Source organism: Hemicordylus capensis, chromosome 1, assembly GCF_027244095.1.
Source record: "Hemicordylus capensis ecotype Gifberg chromosome 1, rHemCap1.1.pri, whole genome shotgun sequence".
In the NCBI taxonomy this organism is placed as follows: Eukaryota; Metazoa; Chordata; class Lepidosauria; order Squamata; family Cordylidae; genus Hemicordylus; species Hemicordylus capensis.
Window position 1 is genome coordinate 50,629,059 of NC_069657.1, and position 18,252 is coordinate 50,647,310.

Genomic DNA, 18,252 nt, shown 5'->3' on the forward strand with positions numbered 1-18,252 from the left:
AGCTGCCCAGAGAACAATTTGTTATGGGGCAGCTATATAATTTAAGTTGTTATTTATTGCACAGTAAAGCACTATATGGGGAGGATGATGGGATGTGCAAAAGACATTCAGATGGCTGTGCGCTCTCAGCATGCCCTCTTTTTAATTGTGTGGGCTGGAAAAATGTTGTCTAAACTGGCCCTGTGCTGGGCTGAATTAGGACAGTTGTTCTCCTGCTGCCAAATATAAGAGAACTGCCACTATTAAAAGTGCATTTTTGCCTTGGAGGGGTTGAAAATATTGGATGTTGGGGAGAAAATATCTGCAGGAATCACTTCAGTCAGAGTTGGCAACCCTACAAGACTTGCACCCCTTTCTCTCTGGTGTTATCTGGAAAAATTTCCACTCCTTTAGTTCTGCCCTACAGTGGGTTGAAACCCTTGCTAATAAAAATATCCACAAGTACAGCCTTACTGGATCAGATCCAAAGCCCCATATCCAGTTTCCATCAGTGGCTAGTCAGATGCCTCTAAGAAGCCCAGAAGCAGAACATGTGGGCAAATAACTGTCCCTCCACTGCTGCTCCTCAGCAACTGATTTTCAGAGACATCCTGCCTCTGAACATTTAGCCATAATGTCTAATACTTATTATTATTATTATTAATTTATTTTATTATAAATATGTATAATAAATAATATCACTTTTCAATAAAACATTCATTTGTTTGCATAGCAAAAGTACTAAGAAAAGAAGAAAATAGTTCCTTGCCTTAAAGCAGAGATGTCCAACGGTAGCCCTCCAGTTGGTTTTGGCCTACAACTCCCATCATCCCTGACTACTGGCAGCTGTGACTAGGGATGATGAGAGTTGTAGGTCAAAAACAGTTCAAGGGCCACACTCAGAGCTGCACCTAGGTAATTTTGAAACCTGGACCTAAAGGCCTTTGGAAGCCCCCCCCCCCCACTGCAAGTTAAGCATCATTTTTTAACATGTAGGGCACAAACCACACCACCCAGGACAGACTAAAGAGGATTTGGGGCCCCACGCCACCTGGGGGCCCTGGACTTCTGCCCCAAAGTTCAGGGATAAGAGCACGTCTGGCCACACTTGGACACCCCTGGCCTAAGGAACTCTCAGTCTAACGGGAAACAAAAAGGAGATGCCAGCAATGGACACTGGAGAGATGCCTTGCTGGGTTGAACAGGGATAGTTGCTCTCCTCCCTTCTAAATATAAAAGAGCCACCACTTTCAAAGGTGTCTCTTTGTCTAGTTAGGAGGGATTTATAGCTGCGTCCCTTTCTCAAGAAAGCAGATCTGGCCACCGTTACACATGCCTTAGTCACATCACGGCTGGATTACTGTAACGCTCTCTACGTGGGGCTGCCCTTGAAGAATATCCGGAAACTGCAGCTAGTACAAAATGCGGCAGCTAGGGTTCTATCTAGAGCTGCCTGGTGTGATCATATCACACCTATTTTGAAAGAGCTGCACTGGTTACCAGTGTGTTTCCGGGTCCAATTCAAGGTGCTGGTTTTGACCTTTAAAGCCCTTAACAGTTTGGGCCCGTGATACCTGAGGGACCATCTGCTCCCAAGGGTTGCTGCCCGCTTGAAATCATCTGAGGGGGCTCTGCTCTGGGTGCAAACAATGAGGGAGGCTCGGTTGTTGTGCGCATGGGACAGGGCCTTCTCTGTTACTGCCCCCAGACTCTGGAATGCTCTCCTGGTGGCTATTCGCTCCTCTGTCTCCATCACAGCTTTTAGAAAGCATGTTAAATCCTGGCTTTTTACCCGGGGTTTTATATGATTGTCTGTGTTGCTGCTTTTTGTATTTTGTACTCTTTTTTTATGCTGTGTTTTAAATTTTTAATCAGATTTGTTTTATATTTTTAGCTTAATATTTTAATTGTGTCTTCTTTGCAATCTTGTTTTTAAATTTTGCTGTAAACCGCCTTGGGATTGTTTTAATGAAAGACAGTATATAAATTTAACAATGAATTGTTAATGAATGAATGAATAAATAAATAATTGAATAATGAATGAATAAATAAATAAATAAAATAAAAATAGATCTCAGTGTTCCCTCTAACAGAGATTCCTCGATGTTGTTGACTACAGCTCCCAGAATCCGCAGCTTCAATGGCTTTTGCTTCGGGATTATGAGAGTTGTAGTCAACAACATCTGGGAATCCCTGTTAGAGGGAACACTGTCTGTCCTCCATGAGTTTATGTGATCTTTTTATATCTGTGGTAGTGCCATCGTTACATTTTGTGGTAGTACATACTTAGCATTTGTCTAGGACAAGGGTTCCTAACCTTGGGTCACCAGATGTTGGACTACAACTCCCATCATCCCCAGCTACAATGGCCAAAGGCATATTGGGACCCCCGGTTTAGAGCTTTAGACCCTTTCACCTATGCTAATCTCTTTGTCATAAAAATTCTGCAAGGTAGGAAAAATCCTGCAAGGAGAGGGTGGACAGAGGTAATTTTTTCTCCCTCTCTCCCAACACTAGAAACTGAAGGTCGGGAAATTTAGGACCAACAAGAGGAAGTACTTTTTCACACAGCGCATAATTAATTTGTGGAATTCTTTGCCATGGGATGTGTTGATGGCCACCAGCTTGGATGGCTTTAAAAGGGGCTTAGACAGATTCATGGTGGACCGGTCTATCAATGGCTACCAGTCTGGTGGCTGTGGGCCATCTCCTCCAACCTCAGAGGCATGGTGCTTCTCAATACCAGTTGCAGGAGAGCAGCAGCAGGAGAGAGGGCATTCACATACCTCTTGCCTGTAGGCTCCCTGGAAGCATCTGGTGGGCCACTGTGTGAAACAGGATGCTAGACTTTATAGGCCCTGGGCCGGATCCAGCAGGGCTGTTCTTATGTTCTCATGTTATGTTCTTATGTAGATCAGTCGTCTTGTCCCCAGATAAGAACGGCTTGCTTAAAGCCATGCAGTGAGTTCATGAGAAAGATAAGATTCAAACCTGGGACTTCCTGATCCATATACTAAGCTCCCCCAGCCACACTGCACCCGCCAGCATGCAATGAAAGGGTGTGAAAAGATCCATCTTTAGACGAACCTGTTTTGAGCTACAGGGTTTGAGTGTTGAAGGGTAATAATCTGCATGAAATGTTTTAGAATAGGTGCATCAGCATCTAGGTGAGAAATAGAGGGTTTGAATGACGTAATAGCAGATGTCTGAGACTGCACATTCTACTCAAGAGTGCTTAACATGGATTGCTTACCTCTTAACTGTGTTTTAACCACACTATTGTGCTCATCATTGTGGAGAAGAGTAGAGTATTTTCAAGCCTTTCATGCAGCTTTCCCTAGGAGTGGAGGTTTCTATTCTTTATTAGTGATGGTGAGCATAAATATGGGGATGGTCATCATTTCAAATTGATATAAACCGCCATTTTTGGAAGGGTGATATATAAACCAAATAAATAAATATAGATTCCAAAGACATGCAGAAGGAGGTAACTGAGCTGGGAGGAGAGCTGGTCTTGTAGTAGTGAGCTTGAATTGTACCCTTGGCTAAGCAGGGGCCATCTTGGCTTGCATTTGTAAGGGAGGCTATTTGTGAGCACTGTAAGCTATGCCCTGTAGGGGATGGGGCCATTACTCAGTGGAAGAGCATCTGAGGTCCCAGTTTTACTTCCTGGCATCTCCAGGTAGGGCTGGGAGCAATGTTCCCTCTCAAGCGTGTGCATGTGTACGCTCACAAGTTTTTTGATGTCCGCTCAGTTAATTTTAGATTCCACTCAGGTTGAATCAAGAAGGCCTCATTCCGAATGCCCACGTGCACACACTGCCTTGATACTGCCGCACATAACAAAACTCATTCCACAAACAGATGAAAAAAAATTGAGAGAACACTGGCTGGGAGACTCCTACCTGAAACCTTGGAAAGCCACTGCCAGTCAGTGCAAACGATACTGAGCTAAATGGACCAATAGTCTGACCCCATTGTAAGGCAGCTTCCTATGTTCCTGTGAAAGGAGATGAGGCTTACATACTGTAGATGACAAAAAGTTAGAAGGTAAAGGAGTTTTTTGGGTGCTTCATAAAGATGCAGTAAGAGTTCTGGAGCTACCACATGGGTACAATGAAATATGATCACGCCAGGCATTAGAAGAGTTGTGGATGAGATGCTGGAACAATAGGCTCATTTGGCTAGAAAAGAGAAGGCCCTCCATAAGCATAAAAACTTATGGATAAATAAGCAGCCACGTAGGATGACCAACCAGGGAACAAGAACTGATTTTAAAACAAGAAGGTAGAAAAATATTCAGTATTAACAGGATTATCAATCCCATATGCTTAGAAACTAGGAACTGAAAATTATGAATTTTAAAAAAAGGATTCAAACATGTATGTTTGTTTCCATTGAAAGTAACTCAAGTTCAAACTACAAGTACTTTCAAAAAGTAATTGCACTTAAAAGCATGTAGTTTGATCAACAATTTACTGTTATATTTTGAAATGTTCTCTTGTAATTAACTTTTCTTTGAAAGAAAGCTGAGGCTTATATAACTCCAGCTGCTGAATCAGTTTCGCAAAAAGGTATATCTGGCAAATGTTTTCATGGATGCTGTTGGTGCAGCTTTCCTGCAGAAGGGAATTGGAGGAGTAGGATGCCTTCACAGGGAAACAAGAGTTGTGGCAAGGCTTAATTTGTGGATGTTTAACCTATATTTAGCAGCAAGAGAGCAATTGTCCTATACTCAGGTCAGTGTACTACGATGACAAATATTTATATATACTGCTCTTCAACAAAAGTTCCCAAAGCGGTTTACATATAAATAAATAAATAAATGAAATGAAATGGCTCCCTGTCCCCAAAGGGCTCACAACCTAAAAAAAGAAACATGACAGACCCCAGCAACAGCCAAAGGAGGGATCCTGTGCAGGGGATTAATAGAGCCAGTTGCTCTCCCCCTGCTCAATAAAGAGAATCACCACTTTTAAAAGGTGCCTCTTAGCTCAGTTATCAGGGGATAACCGTCTCTCCAGTGGCTAGTGTCTCCTTTGTGCTTTTTAAAGATTGTGAACCCTTTTGGGACAGGGAACCATTTTCCCATACCTTTTGCAATGTTGAACGACTTTGATAACTTTTTTGTGTGTTGAAATGTGAAATACTTAGTATGGAGACATTAATAGACCTAATTCAGAACAAGAGAGACACTAACTGTTCTTGAATACATAATCAAGATATATGCATCCAAGTCCTATTCCTCTTTTCTATTGCACTTTTCAGTATCCCTCCAGTTGAAGCCAGCTCTGATTTTCAGAATAAAGATCACTGGCCAATTAAGGGAGGAATCTTCATGACTGTAATAGATCATTATTGAACTATCAGATGGAAACCTCTTATGCAGCATCTCATAAATATATCTATATAACTATGCAGTTTTTTTGTTCCCATTATTGTCTTTTCTAAAATGTCATTTGTTTTCAGTTTCAAGTTAGCAGAATTGAAAAGGCCTATTTATTGTTGTGGTACTACTGACGTTTGCTTCTTAATTTTATAACTATGCTGATCTGTCTCTTCTAGGCCCCGGCTGGACCGGCAGTTCCTTCGGCGCTTTCTGAATATCCAAGTGATTTTATTTCCTAAATTCTCCTCCCAGAATGTGTTGATGTTTCTGACCTTGCTGATAGTTGCCTTGTTGGGTAAGTGAGTTAACAGCCAAGAAAGACAATACAGGGTGTTTCCTTTTCCTGCTCTTCTTACATTGACACGCCCATAGAGCTTATCTTCCTGTTCTTGTTTTCTATTGTTTTGTTTTGTTTTGTTTTCCTCTTCCCTCTTGCAGAGCAGCTGGTCATTTACCAAGTGGGAGTGATCCCCAGCCAGTATTATGCAGTTCTAGGAAACAAAGACCTTTCTGGATTCCAGAAAGTGACTGCAGTCGCTCTGATGCTAATTGTGTTGAACTCTGTGGTAAGAGAGAAACATCTTCTTTTATCAAGATGGAGATCTTTCATAGTTGGGGAGAAGACAAGACATGTCTCACACAGGCTTGCTCTGCACATATGTGGACATGTGCATTCTTATTGTCCCATGTGTAGAGAAAAATGCAAATAAAAACATGGAGGTCATTCACATAATCAAAAACTGTGTTCTACCCGGGTTTGGGAACTGTGTGTGCTCCCAGTTTTCGGTTGTGTGGAAGCAGTGTGGTAGCTTTTCCTCCTACCTTGCTTCCACACAACCAAAAATTGGGAGCACACACAAGTCCCAAACCCGGGCAGAACACAGTTTTTGAATGTGTGAATGACCTCATGGTCTTCCTGTCTCTCGTGTGTATGGAGTTGCATGTGTTCTCTTTCAGGCAAAAGACCCTTGGATAGGATGTAGCCATAGTGAAGCCAAGGAAACAGATACCGCTGGAAAATGAAAAGGAATGGGTGCTTTCCTTTTTGCCTCTCTCAGATAATATCTTTGAGCCCAAGAAGCCCATCTAGTGTGAACTGTGGCCATCTCAAAAGCAGAATGAGGTTAAATTAATAAAGCCACAGGGAACTACAAGGGGCTTCAGAGTGGGAGTTTGGTTTGGCTCACAGACCTATTGGTGTTCTTTCCTGCATTTATTTATTTATTTACTATATTTCAACAAAAAAAGCCCAAAGTGGTTCACATAGCAAAAGGAACAAAAATAAGAAAATGGTTCTCTGTCTGAGAAGGGTTCACAATCTAAACAGAAGTACAAGGAAGACATCAGCAACAGCCACCAGGAGGGATACTATGCTGAGTAGAATCAGGATATATATTTGTCCCTGATAAATAAATCAGAGCCACCACTTTAAAAGGTGCCTTTTAGCCCCGATAGTGGGGTAATGTCAGAGCCTGACATATTTTACTCTTGCCAAGTGAAACAGCTCCACCACCTGAGAGTTTTTTGTTGTATTCTATCTAGTAGTCCTTTATGTTTTGTTGATTAGAACGTTGTACCTTTGGAGATCCTGTAGAGAGTGTGGGGGGTGAAGTCATAAAGGGAAGGGAAGGAGAAGGAGAAAATGAGTTGTTATTGGAATAAAGTCTTAGTTAAAACAAACATAAAATTACTTTGTATTTGTGAGGGAAGCAGCTATAAAATGCTTTACATCTGGATTGCAATCCATTGATATCCATAAGAATGGGTACTGCATTTTCTCAGGTAGAATGCTGTAGCTCCTCGAGGCGTCTGTGCCCTACCCCCACAACTACCATGTGGTTGATATTTAGTATGATATTTAGTTGATATTTACCATGTGGTTGATATTTAGCCAGACACCATTTTCTTCAGTTCCTTTCCAACCACCATTGTGAACAGACCTCGTGTGCTCTCACTCCTCATTCGGAATCGGTTCATAGTGAGTTCTCGACCTTAAAAATAAAAAATTGGATTGACTTGGAATTGGACTGACAACATTACTGAACTATGGCTTTGAAAGGGGAAAAGAAATCTTCAAAAGTCATGAGAAGACTTCAAAAACGATTCAAGGAAACAATGGCGAAGTCTTCTGCGCTTACATGCCAGCAACTCAGAACAACAAAGCATCTGGTGGAAACAGAGTACAGGTCCATGACAACCACCATCTCAATAAGAAAGCATGCCTGGCTACGTTCTGCATCTTTACAGGCAGATATGAAGGAGAAAATTGAAGGCCTGATGGAAAGCATCTCTTCAGTGAAGAGACGGACTCCACTATGGAGAAGTTTTAAAAAATCAAAATTTACAGTCAAATCTTTTACAGCTCCGTTTACTTAATGTTATTCCTTCAGATAAAGATCCTATCCAAAATGGAGATCTACATATAAACAGCAGGACAAGAGGGAATTCAGAAAGTAGTATCAACCCTACCACAAATGTCCTTACTTGAACAAAAAAATCAGGGCCAACACACTAAACAGGCTGAGGCCCCAAAGCAGCATCTTTGAAGTTTGCAACCGCTCACCATTACAGCAACAGCATACTGCCAATTCCATCAAGGCAGCACCTCAACCAACAGGGGTGATACCATCCTGGCATGCTGCCCATTCCACCAAGGCAGAAACCCCACTAATAACACCTGTTGCCAATACCATCAAACTGGCAAGCCATGCCCCTGCATGACACAACATAACATTGACCGTTGGGTCCTCAAGATAACCACAGTGGGATATGCCATATACTGCCTGTGTTCACCGGGATACGTTTTACATGATCAACCCCATCTTTGCAGGAAGAGCTGTTGTCAAAGGGCGTAATTGCCCATGTGCAGTGGGTGAGAAGACGGGAGGGATTCTACTCTCATTAGTTTCACGTCCCCGAGATAGGAGGCGGGATCAGCCCGATCATGGATCTGTGCCACCTGAACAAATTTGCCCATGTGAAAAATTCCATATGATAGTGTTCCAAGACATATTGCCACTTCTTTACCAGGAAAAGTGGCTTGCAACGCTGGATTTAAAGGATGTGTATTTTCACATAGGCATTAGGGAGGACCACAAGAAATACTTAAGATTCACCTGGGAGATCTAGTATACCAATTCAAGGTATTGTCCTTCGGCTTTTCTACCACCCTCAGAGTTTTCACCAAGTGTATGGCAGTGATAGCTTATCTGAGGATGCATGGAATTGTGATTTACCCATTTTTGGACAACTGGCTCATGCATTAAAAGACCAAAACAAGTTGTGTTCTCAAACGTTATATGTGTTAGATCTTCTTCAGAACCTTGGAGTCCTGGTGAACTGGAAGAAATCGTACCTGGGTCCAGCTCACACCATAAATAACATCAGGACTGTTGGGAACACGGAAACAAAGAGAGCCTACTTACCTCAGGAGCATTTCAAATGTATCAAAGAAATGACCCAAAATTTTCATCAATGGCCAAACCAAGGTGCATGACAAATACATCTATTAGGCCTCCTGGCCTCCTGCAAGACAACAGTATGTTATGCACGGTTAAAAATGCAAAACCTGCAGTTATGGTTTCTCTGTTTTCCGCCCAAATGTAGACAGTCAGCAAATGTGCCTCACAATTCCTACCTGGACATTACAATCTTTGAAATGATGGACAAGTATGGAGAATCTCTTCAGCAGCATACCTTTTCAAGTGATGTCTCCAACAATCTGGATCACCACAGATGCATCACTAGCAGGCTGGGGGACACACTGCAATGGCCATCAAATACAAGGGAAATGGACCTTACATCAGAAACAATTTCACATCAATTTCTTGGAGCTCCTTGCTGTTTTTCAGGGGATAAAGGCATTTCTACCACTTCTGAGGGACCAGATAGTACAAATTCAACTAGACAACATTACGGCTATTGCTTATATAAACAGGCAAGGCAGGACGGTATCCAGGTTCCTGTGTGCATTCAGTCTTCAACTTTGGCACTGTTGCATTCAACATCAGATTTATCCTTTAGCAATCCACATAAAGATGTTGGACAATGTTTTAGATGGCAATCTGAGTGCACATTCGTGCATCATCAACAACAACACAAATGGGAAATAAAAACAATGTAAATTGCCCCATTGTTCAAAGCTTGGATTTATCCAACCATAGACCTTTTCACAGCATCAAGGAATGCAAAATGCCAATGCTTCTGCTCCAGGGCAGGACATGACCCTCTCTTGCTGCGGAATGCCTTTCAAATAGATTGGACCAGAGAGATTCCTTACATATTTCCACTGCAACCATTGATAAGTCGTGTGGTGGCGAGGCTATTAGACGTCCCAGTAACATGCATTCTCATAATGCCATGGTGGCCAAGACAATCTTGGTTTCCACTGGTATTCAGACTGTCTCAGAGCAAGTATCGATCTTCTCTCAAGGGGCAACGGTTAAGTATTACATCTGGACATGCTCGCTCTGTGCCTGATGGCATGACAAATAGGCTTCTGAATAAAATCCTTCTAAACCAACATAAGCCATCCACACGGCATAACTACACTGGAAAGTGGATAAGGTTCAAAACATATGAAAGAACAAAAGGTTCTAACCCACAAAAAGCATCAATCAGTGAAGTACTTCTCTATTTGACAACCCTTAAGTCACAAAGTCTGGCTAATGTTTCTTTGAAGGTGCATCTTGTAACACTTTCAGAAAAGCATCCAGGCTGGGATGGCAAGACACTTTTTACACATCCTGACAGCAAAGCATTCTTAAAAGGCCTGATTAATTTGTACCTACCAATCCAAAGGCCTCTTTGTACCCACCAATCCAAAAGCCTATATTGTTAGTCCTCTCCGTGCTAACTTTTGAGCCATTTGAGCCTATGGGCACAGCATGGATAAAGTTGTTAACTCTGAAAACAGCTTTCCTTATAGCTATAACAACAAGTAAAAGGGTCAGTGAACTAATGGCATTGCACATAGATATAAGATATATGAGAATATACCCTGAAAAAGTACTGATGCGCATGGACCATGATTTCTTATCGAAGGTGGTGTCATGTTTCCACCATAACCAATATATTGTCTTGCCTATGTTCTTCAGGAATCCCATCAACCCAGATAGAATGAGCAATGCACTCCTTGGATGTACATAGAGCTCTGTTATACTACTTAGACCACACAAAATCCTTCAGGATCACTAAATGCCTATTCATCTCGTACAAAGGCAAGCCCAAGGGCCACTGTGTATTGAGACAACAAATGTCTCATTGGCTAGTGGAACTGATTATATTAACCTACAAGACTCAGAAGGTGGACCCGCAAAAGACTATTAAAGCGCACTCAACATGAGCCGCCTATGCTTCTTCCACTGTGGAGTTATCTGGCATTATATTTACAAGACATTTGCAAAGCAGCAACATGGTCCACAGAACTGCCTTTCATCCAGCATTATGCCATAGTTCTGCACTCTGCAGCGGGGGCAAATTTCAGGAGAAGTGTGCTGAAACGGGTGTTACAAAAACTACGGCACCCTCCTCCTAAAAGAGCTAGCTAAACGTCCATTCTTATGGATATCAATGGATCACGATCCAGATTAACAGGTTGCTCACCTGTAACTAACTATCTGGTAGTGATCCATTGACATCCCTAAGTCCTTCCCTAACCTTCCCGCTGCAGTAATGCTGGTCTGTAGTATACATGTGTATTTGTGTCAAAACTCACCTTAAGTTTGAAAACAGCCCCAGCACAGCATCCCTCCAGTGGCTGTTGGTGGTGTCTGTCTTATGTTTCTTTTTTAGCCTGTGAGCCCTTTTGGACAGGCAGCCATTTAATTAGTTAGTTAGTTAATTTTTGTCTGTAAACTACTTTGGGAAGTTTGGTTGAAAAGTGGTATATAAATACTCTTTGTCTTCGTCGTCTTATTCTTGTGTGGTTGGTCATCCTCACTGGCGGTCGTCCAGGAACCGAAGAAGATGGTGTCTGGCTCACCTTAAATATCAACCACACAGTAGTTGAGGCAGGGCGTGGACGTCTCGAGGAGCTGCGGCATTCTACCTGCGAAAATCCTGCACAGGCGCAGTACCCATTCTTATGGATGTCAATGGATCAATACCACATCATTAGTTACAGGTAGGCAACCTGTTTTTGTGGGGAATTCTGAAGGCTGCATCAACAGAAGCCCCTTACAGATGTTGGGGTAGAATATATGCATGTAAAGAGGGAGCAACATCACAGTGGCAGCTTCTGCCCCTGATTTGTCCATATTAATTTGAACGTCGGAAGAGATCTTGTATGCGCACAAGTGTATATAAATAGGGATCTCTCTGATCAGTTGGGAATCCTGCCTTTGCAGGGTTTCTGATCACATGGAGAAGTCCCTGTGAGTGTATATGAATGTACGCACATAGTTTCTCGTTGGACTTGAAAGCATCTTCACCCTTTGCACTTCATATATCGTGCAGAGTGGGGCCTCTTCTGGTGGCCACAGTTTGCTGATAGGTTTGTATGTGAGGGGATGGTCTTCTACATATCCAGGCCCCAAACTATTTAGTCCTTTAAAGGTCAAGACAGCACTTTGCACTGGGCCGAGAAGCAAATCAGAAGCCAATGAGGATGATGCAATATTGGAGTTATATGGTCAAATAATAGGACTCCTGTGAGTCTAGCTGCTGTGTTTCCCACCAGCTGAAATGTCTGAACACTTTTTTCAAAGACAATCAACCACAAAATGAGCCCAGAAGGTTTCCCCAGCTGAATGTTACTGTCACATTATCCTCTCTCCCCATTTTAAAGTTGCACTACTTCTCTCTCCTCCTCAGCTGAAGAGCTTTGACCAGTTCATCTGCAACCTGATGTACGTGAGCTGGAGGAAGACACTCACTGAATACCTCCATGGCTACTACTTTCATGGCCAGGTGTATTATACTTTGAATGTGCTACACGAGGAGATTGATAATCCGTAGGTATCTGGGCATCCTCTGAGCTGTTCCTGGCTCTTTATAGCATGATTGGGCACCTTCTGCTTTGGTAGAGGACTGTCTTGTTCTCCACGTCTGTGGATGATTCTGCTTTATTTTTTCTCTAGGGCTAGGTGTCCATATACAATTTCATGGAGTCTCAGAGAGGTGGTTTAATTGGATTTTTAGCATACTCAGTGCAGTGTATTAAAAACGTAAATCTAAAAATGCAACAATAGAATAGTTGTTGTTTTTTACTATATGAACATTCTGAGCAGGATCCAGACTAGCGTAGCACTAGCACAGCACCAGTGTGCTAGTGGAAAGACATATTATAGGGTATTGCACGAAGAAAGTCTGTGAAGACTAGATAGATCAATGGTCTGACTCAGTATATGGCAGTTTCCTATGTTCCTAAGGCAGGCCTGGTCAACTTTGGCCCTCCTGCAGATGTTGGCCTACAACTCCCATAATCCTTGGCTATTGGCTACTGTAGCTGGGGATTATGGGAGTTGTAGTCCAAAAACATCTGGGAGGCCTAAGTTGAGCAGGCCTGTCCTAAGGGCTCACAATCATATATTGTCCTCATGAGGACAGTGCTCCTCCAAACTCCTTCTACTCCAAAGGAATTTTCACAGTTTTTCTAAGGTCTCTTTCTCACTCAATAATCCACCTGCACATCTTTCTTCCGTAGGGTATTATGCCCTTATATAAAGGTTAAAAACCTTAAGCCAATTATCTATATATAGTGGCTTAAAATTCAAAGCTCTTAAGGAGAGTTTGCAGGGCAATGAAGCCAACCAACCACACCTATCCTCTTTTATCTGTCAGATAAAAATAAACATTGCATGCATGGCTGTGGACAGAGCTACCTTGATGTTTACCTGGGGTTTTGCACCACATCCAGTTTTACTAAGGAAATTTGCTCCCTTTCAAAGCCATGCAGCTGCGAAAAGAATTTGTGTCACTCAGCTGCTTATTAACTTCAGTTCTTTATTAACTGCAATAACCTCAAAATATAAATCGATTCAGAGAGCAAGAGAGAGTGCATGCATATCATTGAATTAGTACTCAGTCTGGAGTAGCTGGGATTCAGGAATCATTTCCTATCTTCTCTGCACTCTTACAAATTCTGCTTTTAACTGAGTCAGAGCTTACTTAACAGCACAAATACAGGCCAGTTTTATTTATTTATTTATTTATTTTTACATTTTATATCCCGCTCTTCCTCCAAGGAGCCCAGAGCAATGTACTACATACTTAGGTTTCTCCTCACAACAACCACCCTGTGAAGTAGGTTAGGCTGAGAGAGAAGCGACTGGCCCAGAGTCACCCAGCTAGTTTCATGGCTGAATGGGGATTTGAACTCAGGTCTCCCTGGTCCTAGTCCAGCACTCTAGCCACTACACCATGCTGGCTTCCTGCAGTTAACATTGCACGCAAGGCAGATCTTCGCAGGAAGGACTCTTTTCTTCCAGATTAGACAATCTATACCAGAGACTGCTGCCCAGATGTTGGCCTACAGCTCTCATCATGCCTGCCTACTGGCCATTGTGACTGGGGATGATGGGACTTGTAGTCCATTAATAGCTGGAGGACCATAGTTTGAGACCCTTGATCTGTATTGTGTAGAGGAGGGTCTGTTTCACTGTACAGCAGTGAGCGTTCTCCTTGTTTTCTTTTTGGAGGGTAGTGTTCTGTACTATTTGAGGAGGAGAGGGGTTCCTCATCCCACACCAATGGCCCAGTTAATACTCTTGCGGTGAACTGACAGGAAGAGTTTCTGTTCAGTGCTAGTTTGGGAGTCAAGAGTTTAAAAGCACAGCCAAAAGCTACAGAATTGCCCAACTCTGCCACCTAGTGGATGGATTGTGTTTTTCTTAGTAACTTGACCTTTGTTCTGCTTTGCTGTGGCTGTCACAGCAGCATATGCCAACTTAGGTTCCCTTTCTATTGATCAGAGACCAGCGAATCAGTCAGGATGTGGAAAGATTCTGCAAACAGCTGAGCTCCATGGCCAGTAAGCTGATTGTCTCTCCCTTCACACTTGCATACTACACTTATCAGTGTTTTCACAGGTAAGTGCTGACTTCTGAACTGAAGGCTTCTTCTGTACAACCTTCTAGGAATGCTACACCTGCATGCCACTCAACAGCTGGGCGTTTGCCTTAACAGCATAGCATAGGATATGTCTTGACCCTGGTTACTACATATGACAGTCTTGTGCCTGGAATTAGGGAAGCGCACAAACCAGTTCAGAGGCCCTTTTCCAGACCTCCGAACTGGTTCTAAAGTCCGGTGGGTCGGCCAGTTTGATGGGGGGGGGTAGCTTTAAGAACCGGGGAGGGTGCTCTTACCCCAACCCGCCGTGTTACCCCCACCGGCACTGTGCTTTAAAATGGTCCTGTGGGGAAGCAGCGTACCTCCTTGCCACCCTGGTGTGCGGCGGACTGGAAGTACCCAGAAGGGCCTGGTGCGCACGCACGCCCACCAGGCACTTGCGGTCCGCCATGCACCAGGACCATTTTAAAGCACAGCGCCAGCGGGGGTAAGAGCACTCTCCCTGGTCCTTAAAGCTACCCTCCACCGCACCTTCGAGCCGGCAGGTGCCAGTTCCACGCACATCCCTACCGGGAATGATGTATTGCTTATTAATGTTATGGGTATATAAGTTTCCAGATACTCCCGTGTATGACGGAGTGGCTGAGCTTTCTAGTATTTCAAAGGGAGTAACTGCTTTGCAGCCAGAGTGGGAGTTGTGCATGGAGAGAATCTGCAGAATTCCCAAGCACCTCCTGAGTAACTTTCTCTGACTCTTGCCACGTGCCCTTCTAGTCCATTTAGGCTGCAGGCAGGCAGCACTCAGTGTCCAAGGTAGGGAGGTGCACAAACCAAGGTTTGTGCACTGCTTCGGCGAACTGGTTCAGTGCCACAGGGAGGGGAGCATCGAGTGGGTTCTTTAAAAAAGTGGAGAGCAGGTTCTTATTTATTTGTTGTACTGTTTTATGCCTGTTTTTATATGTTTTTATACTCTTAGCATGTTGCTTTTATTGTGTTTTTATTGTATGTTTTTAACTTTTGTAAACCGCCTTGGGGCTATATTTTAACGAAAGGCGGTATAAAAATGCAAAAATAAAATAAATAAATAAATAAATAAGATAAATTAACTGCTCTCTGCCATGACATGCAATTTCCTGCTGTGATGGCACTGCCCCCAAGAACCCGTGTATGGTGCCAGCATGCACTGGCATCCGCACATGCATGGGTGCCATTTGCGTGGTCAGCATGGTGTTGCTGACCATGCACATGGCATCCATGCACAGGAAGCTGCATGCAGCGGCGGAGACCTGCTTTCCTCTTTTTAAAAAGATCCTGCTCACCACTCCCCTCCCTGCGGCGTTGAACCCGTGCACGAACCTCGGTTCATGAACATCCCTAGTTCAAAGTGTCGGTATTTTGTTGTGATCATTGTTGGGGAAGGAACTTTTTAATCAATGTTTTTGTCTTTCCCATCTTTGTGGGGGGAGCAGTTGTTTGTATGTGTCTAATTCCAAGACACTGAGTGGGTGGTATTAAAACACCAGCCCCCACTAGCTTTAACCCCAGACTCTAAATACCAGCCCGAACAAGATGATCTTATTGCACTACTAAAAAGATGCTCAGACTGAGACATAATTTGGCAAGTCTCTAAAGGAAAGAATTCCCCAGAGTTGGGGGTCAGCCAAAAATGCCCCTCTTGCATGCACATAATGTTGTAAAGTGTCGCACTGATAACGATAACAAGATAATAGTACTGTTCTCATGATCATCATTAGGGTGAGGAAAGCCTCCTATCCTAATTCAGAAAGCTGGGTGCACTCCCAATTTCCAGTCATGTGTTAGAGAAAATCAAGGTTGGAGATGGGGAACTTGATAATTCGTCAAGCCCCAGCTGGGAAAGACAAGTGCACCCTACCTGGATTCCATCCCCAGCTTCAGAATGTGGTAAGCGGGAAGCTTGTCCTACCCAGCTGGGGCTTCACTGATGATCAAGCTCCCCACTTCCAACCTTGTTTTCATCTAGCACATGATCAAAAATCAGGAGTACTCCCAGCTCCTGAATCTGGGAGGCTTCTCCAACCCTAATGAGTAAAATGTTTGGACAGCTTCTACGTGAAAGTGTGAGAACCGGGAAGATGAGTAGGATTGGCTTGGATATCATTAGAACTCCATGGGAGAGAGCTGTGTGGGTGCAAAATATAGGGATGTGTTAGAATAAGAGGTGATGTGTGTGAGAGAGAGATTTGAGAGTTGCTAAAGATGTAAGCAAGTGCTTTGGAATGTGAGAGAAGGAGGCAGTGCAAGAAAGGATTGAAAGAGCAAGTCTTTTTCTCCAGTAGCTTACACTGAATTCATGAGGCATTCCCCCAGTTTGAAATGGAGCTATTTGTTATGCCACACAGTACTAGCAATTGCTCTGTATGATGGTAGCACAACACGTGGATTCCTTACTGTTCTCATAGTGAGTATAATGATAACTTGCCTCCCATCTGGAGTATCATGTTGATGAGACTGATATGTGGCCATCCATTGACTGGTTTGCTAAACTAACCTCTATTTTCTCCTTTTAGCACTGGCTGGTTGGGCCCAGTGAGTATCTTTGGTTATTTTATCATTGGGACCATTGTCAACAAGATCCTTATGAGCCCCATTGTTTCAAAACTGGTGCACCAGGAGAAGCTGGAGGGTGACTTCAGGTAAGTGTATTCAGCAGATTTTATAACCTGTTTGGCCCTAGAAATAACTATCACCTAAAATAATTTGGTAACTACCGTAATTTCTGGTAAACTGGTACAGCTTTGTTTGTGATGTATATGGAGAAAATCCTTGGAAGATGCCTCTTTGGGAGATGGACTAGTAGCCTAGGTTGGCTTATTTGCAGCATGGAAGACATGGAACCAAACCAAATGAACTGTTGGCCATTCCTAGCATGTTCATACCTATATTCCTGGTTATTCAGACTTTCAGCAACTTTTGCTACAGCTGTATCTACTTCTAGTCTAGTTTTTATTCTACATTTACTTAACTTTTTTACTGTGGTAGATAGAAGTAAGAATGGGTTTTGCAAAGATGCTGATTACCCAGTCAAAAAATAAATAATAGGCCACCCACTTATGCTAATATTTTCTTTGACTTCAACAGATTTAAGCACATGCAGCTACGAGTGAATGCAGAATCTGCTGCTTTCTACAGGTAAGATGAGTGTTTTTCTTTTTATTCTCTCATCTTGGGAAATCTCTGGCTCCTGAAAGGAAAATTAAAAAAAAACTTCCTGGTGATTAGCTGCCTTGTCTCCTAGTCTGTTCAGTTTTCTATTTCCTTTGTTTGTTTGTTTGTTTGTTTGTTTGTGTATCCCTTTCTAACATGGAACGCAAGGTGACATCCATAGGATCCCCAGTGGTCACCCATCCAGGCATTGATCAGTCCTAGACATGCTTAATTTCAGCAAGATGGCTGTACCATGTGCCCTCAGACCATGTCCCAGGACCGTCTGCCAAGTACTTAGTCTCCCTCTCTCACTTCTTTCTCCTCTGTTATGATACAGATGCAACTTCTGTGCTAGGTGGTTGTGTTTTCTAAGGAGAGTCAGTTTCAGGTGAGCTGTGGGCCTGAACGTGTATAGAATATTTCACAGCATCGTTTATGAACTTAGTAAATACTATACATGTACACATACCAGAGGAATCACAGAGCAGCATCAATCCCCCTTCTCCCAGAATAGGGTTCTCTTTTGTTCCCTATGCTACTTAGCATGGGCTGTAGATTGGAGAATGTGAAACAGCCTAATATGTCCTGCCATTAAGAAAGCTTTTCTGCAGTCTGTTTTCCCTGCCTCTTAATTTAATCTGGGTTTTCTTAGGCTGTACCTCTATTAATAAGAGTAATCATGTACC

General features: G+C 43.0%; 1 protein-coding gene across 5 annotated transcripts in view; it reads left to right on the forward strand.

Annotated features, from left to right (window-relative positions):
- Positions 1-18,252, forward strand: part of ABCD4 (ATP binding cassette subfamily D member 4) — a 63,084-nt gene that overhangs the window by 12,415 nt on the left and 32,417 nt on the right. For 3 of the 5 annotated variants that reach the window (XM_053258233.1, XM_053258232.1, XM_053258228.1), the window contains exons 2-7: positions 5,545-5,663; positions 5,807-5,934; positions 12,182-12,321; positions 14,281-14,397; positions 16,930-17,055; positions 17,501-17,551. In XM_053258233.1, coding sequence (XP_053114208.1) covers positions 5,630-5,663; positions 5,807-5,934; positions 12,182-12,321; positions 14,281-14,397; positions 16,930-17,055; positions 17,501-17,551 — 596 coding nt within the window. In that variant the 5' untranslated portion in view covers positions 5,545-5,629. Of the gene's footprint in view, positions 1-5,544; positions 5,664-5,806; positions 5,935-11,323; positions 11,493-12,181; positions 12,322-14,280; positions 14,398-16,929; positions 17,056-17,500; positions 17,552-18,252 lie in introns of all 5 variants that reach the window. The other 2 variants (XM_053258248.1, XM_053258239.1) reach the window with 2 other exon arrangements.